Here is a 5,987-nt window from a genome sequence, read left to right on the forward strand (position 1 = left end):
TGAGCTGGTCCAGAACCGGAAGTGGTTCAGCAATGTACATTACATCACACCGTGTAAGTGTTTGGTGCCCTTGGGATCAGCTGTCAGAGACTTGTGTCTGTTTTTGGTGTTGGCAGCTGTACATCCACAAAATTTAACTTGGGAAGATAAATACTGAGATGCCTAAAGCAAGTAGCTTCCTGCTTAGAGTGACAGCTAATAATCAAAGGGATGGGCCAGGGGTATGAAAAGCAGCTTTTTCCTAAGGTCATTTCACAAGAGTTTGTCCACCTGCTGCACGGGTGCACTCACTGGTGGTGGTTTAGAAGCTGTGAAGTGTGGAGAACAGGATAACACACAAACCAAGCAGGGAAGTCATAAGGTGAAAACTTTTCTCCTGGCCCCGTAAATGTTCTCTGTTAAAACAAGTGATGTGTTGCACATAGGTGACTCTGTTTTCTTAAAGCCTATTTCTTGACGTCATGACAGACTTGTACAACACATCTGGGCCTATAAAAAGGGATTGGGCTCTGATGTTGCACCAGACTCTTTTCCTTTAAGGGAGCATAATGCAGCAATGGATGCTCCTGCCTCCATTGCTCCGCTCTGGGGTGGTGGCTGCAGATGGGTCAGGTAGGGTCAGGTGGCTGCGCAGAGCAGCTGCTGAGAAGCACATGGGTGTGCTTGTGTAACCATTGCTGCACGAGCACTTGCTTCTTTCTGGGACCTGGTTCAGCTTTTCAAACCTTTTCAGTCAGGTTTTCCTTGAATCTACTCCAGCTCAAGTAAAGCAAGTGGTTGGCTAGCAGAGGTTTCTGTGGTAGGAGTAGAGCCAGATTTGTCCCCAGAAGGCAGTGTGAGCTCGTTGTTAGTGGGGTTTGTTTTGATTTGGCTGCTCCTCTGCAGCACCAAGCAGACTGCTTCCCTTTCTGCTTTGAAAGACCAGTCCAGCCCTCTCCTCCTTGCCGTAGATTTTGATGTAGGATGTTGCCTTCTGTGCTCAAACGCTCCTGTGCCGCAGTCCCCAGTGTCAGGTCACGCTGCTCTTGTCCATGCTTAAAGGGATAGAGAGGAAGAGGTCCCTCCCGCTGCCGTCCTGCTTCCATCCTTGTCACCCTCCTGTTCCCCCGATACCCCTCTTCATACCCTCAGCCTCCTGGGGGGCTCTGTATGTGCCCTGTGTCTCGTCCCCAGTGCTGGGCGGCTGCTGCCGTGGGCCGAGGTGGTGCCCAGAGGGGCGATAAGTGAGCAGCCGGTAGTAAGGGCCATTTTTCCGGTGTGGAATTTCCACAGCTGGCGGTGGGCTCAGTAAATGCTGAAGGCCCAGGATGGCCAGGAAATATCCTGATATTAATCTATCCTGCGGGGTGCTGCCGCAGGACCCTTTGGTTCGGTCCCCGGGGGCGGGGCGGAGCGGCTCGGCGCGGCTCGGCGCTGCTCGGCGCTGCACGGCCCGCCCCGCTGCCAGAGCCGATCCTAGCGCCGCCGCCTCATGGAGCCGCACGCGCCCGCCTGTCCCGGCAGCGTCCTCTTTGGTGAGCGGCCTCGGGCCAGGGGGAGAGAGGGACACATGGGGGGGTCACAAATGAATTAGGGAGGTGGCACACGAGGCGGGGGTGTGGGGACGAGAGGGACGTGGGAAAGTGAGAGAGAACTGGGGGACAGGAGAGAGACGGGGCAGGAGACTTTGGTGAGTAATGGGGACGGCGTGGAGGCTGGAAAGGCGCGTGTGGGTGGGGGGGAACAGGTGTGGGGGCAACAGGAGCCGGGGGGCAGTGTCAAAGAGAGACCTGGGGCAGCAGAGACATTGTGGGGGGAAGGAGGCAGGAGAGACACGTGGGTATGGAGAGACATGTGGAGGGCATTAACGTGCCGTGGGGGAAGGACGGTGTGGAGACACACGTGTTTGGCCGCGCTTCGGGGGTAGCAGGCACATGTTGGGAGTCCCGGGGCGCTTTGGGGGAGCCGCGTGGGGTCTTGGTGTTCTGGCGACTTCAGAGGACTGGGATTAATGGGGCGGCGGGTTGGCAGCTCCGGCTGCCGCCGGCCTCTCCCGCTCCTTCGGTTCATTCCCCGCGCCCCCACATCCGCGTGTCGTGGCGCCTGTCGCAGGGCGGTGGGGCCGTGTCCCTCCTCTGGGAGGGGTTTGGCTGGGCCGCACGGGGCCCTGCGCTGCTCACAAACCCGTGTGAGCCCGGGCCGGGCAGCGCGGCTCCGCGCACTGCCGGAGGAGCGGAGTTACTGCTCCCCAGGCCTTTCAGGCCCCTGGGGTTTGGTCCTCCCCTCGGTAAGTTCAATATATAAGCATGGGAAAAAAGCGGTCCTGCCCCGGGCTGCGCTTATGAAGGCTCATTCATCTCCCTTGAAAGTGCCGGCGCTGGTATGCCGGGCTCAGCTCTGTGTTTTTCCGATCAGCCTCACATTGGTGAATCATCCTGCAATAAGTAAACGCACCCAGGGCAGTTTAGTCCCTCCCTTTAGTCGGCTGAATCCTGATCCTAAAAGCTAAGGACGTAGTTATGCATCTCCCTTGTTTTTGTAACTGTCTGAGGTATCTAATAAAATATGTCTCAAAACTTCTCTTGAGGGACTCCAGCTCCCTGCAACTTGGCTGGCATGCTCCCCTTGGGTTGTGCCTCATCATTCAGGTCTGGCACTCTGTGTCTCTCCTTCCAGACTCCCATTCAAGAAAAGTTGTACTGGCGATGGCATGAGCAGAGTTACTGTTTTGTCTGCTCCCTCCTGTTTCACAGTGGTGTGCCCTGACTGTTCCGCACTCTGGAGCGGAAGAACCTTGCCTTGCCAGTGCTTGGGAACCTTGGGTGTCCATGGGCATTGCTTCATGGCAACCTGCTTTGGGGGCACCAGGTTTTGTCCCTGCATGGTGCAGAGGCAGGTGTGTGGTTTTCTGGGACCCTGGAGCCCAGGGTGCCCTGGTCTGATGCTGATCCTCACATGAGAAAATAAAGAGTTTTAGGATGCCATGTGCATGCCCGGCCAGGGATGCCCCTCAGGACCCTTTACCTGTAGTGACTGTTGTTGTGTAATACTTGCTACTGCTTTTTTAATCTCCTTCTAGGCTGTGAGTTGACTGCCAGTACCAAATCCTACACATTTCAGGTGGATGAAGAAGACAACTCTGACCACATTTTAGCACTGTCTGTGGTAAGAGAAATGTTAATTACTGTGCTTGTTCTCTCCTGTTGTTCCCCATATCCTTATGCCCCTTTTCCAGGCTCATCCTCCTTTCTTGGCTGGGCTGGATTAGGGGACTCCCTTGGCTGAGGTCCCAGGACTGGCTGCTCTCAGGGCATGACAAAGAGTGGTCACAATTATCCATCATACAGAGGTACTTGTGCAAAGTCTATGGTGGCAGGAGACTGCTGAGTAGGGGATGCTCCAGGCAGGTGGTGAAGAAAAAATATTTTCCCTTGTATTTGACCTTGCTGGAGCTTCTCACCAGATCCACACCAGCTGGGTCTCTGGCTGGTTGCTCCCCAAGCCCAGATAGGTGGAGGGCTTCATTCCTGGCTCTTCCTGGGGATGTTTTCTATCCTGGGAGCACAGAACCTGTCAGCATGGATCAGATCAGCAGAAAATGCAGCCCAGGTGCCATCCCTTTAGGTGACTGCAGTAACAGCTGTTGTAGCTGGGAAAGGCACAGAGCCCTCTCTGGGGCAATCAGGGACAATTGCTCTGGGGTTTTCCAGTGCTCTCCCTGTTTTGTGGAGCAGCATCCCCACACCTTGCATGACATCTGGGCTGGTAGCATTGATGTGAGTTACTTCTCCTGTGGAGAGCTCCAGCTGTCCCAGATGTATCCCTCGGGAGAGCATTTGTTCACAATCTCCACTCCCACCCAGGTGTGCCTCACTGATGGTGCCAAGGACGAGTGCAACGTGGTGGAAGTCATTGGGCGAAACCATGAGAACCAAGAGATTGCTGTGCCTGTGGCAAATCTGAAGTTGTCATGCCAGCCCTTGGTAAGAGGCTGATTTGAAGACTCAGGGGTGAATGGCTGCAGGGAACAGGACAGCTCTGGATGTTTGTAGATCCTGATCTAGGATTTGCAGCTCACAGGCAAATGCCCCGGGTACTCTTGGCCTGGCTGCAGGTGCCCTCAGATGGACATGTTTAACTGGGCCAGGTGCTATACTGGGAACAACAGGATATTCTGCTTTTTGCCTCTGCCTCTAACTCAGCTCCATCTCTGCTCTTTGCAGCTGAGTCTGGACAACTTCAAGCTGCAGCCCCCGGTGACCTTTCGCCTGGCAGCAGGCTCTGGCCCAGTGCACCTGGCTGGCTGGCACAGGATCAGTAAGGACTGAAGGCTGGGGAAAAGCATGGGAGGAGTGAGGGGAATTAAGGGGCTCCAGTGTCAACAACTGTCCAGGGAGCTGCTGGGAGATGCACTGGGTGCTACCTGGCCTGCATGCTGTCCCTCCTTTGTGCTGGTTCCCCAGGGGCCATCTCAGTGCAGAGATTCCTTTCCTACCATAAGGCCTTGCATGGGAAAAGGGGTCTGGATGTCTCAAACTGTCCCCTATTTTCATGTCTGCCTGTCACCATTCCCTTCTGAGACCTCCCTCCAGCTGGGGTGCTGCTTATTTCCCACTGTTAACTGCTGTGAAAGCTGCTTCAGAGTTCCTTGGGCTGCTCTGCTCCTGAGGTGTCTCATGGGCCAGCTGTATTTGCACAGACTACACTGGTGAGTAACAGTTACTTGTGTGTCCCAGTGCACAGGGAAGAAGCTTCCTTTGAGGAGGATGATGACTTGTCTGAGGAGGATGAGGAGGACCTTCCTCCTATTATGCCAGCCAAGAAGTAGAAGGAGGAAGGAGTAACTTGTCTCCAGGCAAGGTGAGGGGCCAGGCTGCCTTGGAGGAAGGATCTGGGTGGCTGTGATACTGGTGTGGCAAGTGTGGGTGGAATGTGCTGCTGAAGTCTGCTGATCTCAACCTGGTTCTTCCCCTAGGTACTCACTGGGACTTCGCTCCCTGGATGGTTTTTACCTTGGATACCTGTTGCTACAGCCTCAACATTTGCTGGGTTTTTTTTTTTTTTTGTTTGTTTTTTGTTGTTTTTTTTTTGTTTTTTTTTTTTTTAATGCTGTTTTAACAATTTGGGGAGCAGGGCCTGCTCCCAGCACTGAGGTGTCTCCTTTCACACAGCCCTGGGAGCTGATCCCAAAACTGGATGGATGCTGCTGGTATGTCCCCTCTCCCTGATCCTTGTTCTGGGAGTTGGGAATGGAGGAGGTGATCCTTACCCTGTGCCTTTTTGCTGTCCTGGACCTCTGCTCTATGCACCCCCTTTCCCTATCTGTGAAATACTCAGTCCTGGCCCCTTCTCCAGCAGATGGATGTAAAACCAGTGTGGGACAGGCACTTTAACTGGTTTTAATGTGTTTGTTTTTGCTTACTCACAGTTTGGTGGTTTTTATACTTGGAAGTGTAAAAGTGGGGCCCATGCTCTGTTCTCAACTGCAGTTATAGTGGGATAGGAGCTCACAGCCTCTCTGGGGGAGGTTCTGGGTCAATCTGCATTGTAAAGAACTGTTCTTACACTCAATAAAGATCTCTCAGGCATCAGGTCTGAAGAAAGGTCTCTGCTGTCTGGCAGGTTCTTCCCATGCACGCTTTAGTGGGGCAATTTTGAGCTGTGACCTGTGTTGAAGAGTTGTGTCCCCCTCGCCTGGGTACCTGGAGAGGGTTTGATCCTTTCTGCACTTCAGCCAGGTAGCATTTTTCACCCATGGTGGCTGGTTCTGCCCTTAAATGTTTCTCTGGCAGTTTCTCTGCAATCAGTCTTGCATTCTTGGCCCATGTCAATGCCTGTCCCAGTCCTCCTTGTCTGAGACACTGGTTGTTGTCCCTGAGAAGCACCGTGGGCTGTTCTGTCATGCTGGCTCTGTGGATGCCCTGGCACAGTGAGTTTCTCAGTAGCCTGGACTCATGTAGGAAATCCAGGGTGGATCCTCAGCTCAGGCTCTTTTCTAGATTATGTTT

General features: G+C 53.9%; 1 protein-coding gene across 1 annotated transcript; it reads left to right on the plus strand.

Moving 5' to 3' along the window:
- Positions 1 to 1,396: 1,396 nt before the first annotated feature.
- On the plus strand, positions 1,397 to 5,586 carry NPM3 (nucleophosmin/nucleoplasmin 3). Its single transcript, XM_009087241.4, has 6 exons — positions 1,397 to 1,514; positions 3,059 to 3,144; positions 3,843 to 3,962; positions 4,203 to 4,296; positions 4,716 to 4,839; positions 4,955 to 5,586. Exons 1-5 carry the CDS (start codon positions 1,472 to 1,474, stop codon positions 4,805 to 4,807), a joined length of 435 nt encoding a protein of 144 aa, XP_009085489.1. The 5' UTR covers positions 1,397 to 1,471; the 3' UTR covers positions 4,808 to 4,839; positions 4,955 to 5,586.
- The last annotated feature ends 401 nt before the right edge of the window (positions 5,587 to 5,987 follow it).

The sequence above is a fragment of the Serinus canaria genome, chromosome 6, assembly GCF_022539315.1.
Source record: "Serinus canaria isolate serCan28SL12 chromosome 6, serCan2020, whole genome shotgun sequence".
NCBI lineage: Eukaryota > Metazoa > Chordata > Aves > Passeriformes > Fringillidae > Serinus > Serinus canaria.

Coding starts and splice junctions, on each gene's coding strand:
- NPM3 (XM_009087241.4), top strand. CDS start 1,472: ATGGAGCCGCACGCGCCCGCCTGTCCCGGCAGCGTCCTCTTTG. Junction 3,963..4,202: donor AGTTGTCATGCCAGCCCTTG/GTAAGAGGCTGA, acceptor TGCTCTTTGCAG/CTGAGTCTGGACAACTTCAA. Junction 4,297..4,715: donor GGCTGGCTGGCACAGGATCA/GTAAGGACTGAA, acceptor TGTGTGTCCCAG/TGCACAGGGAAGAAGCTTCC.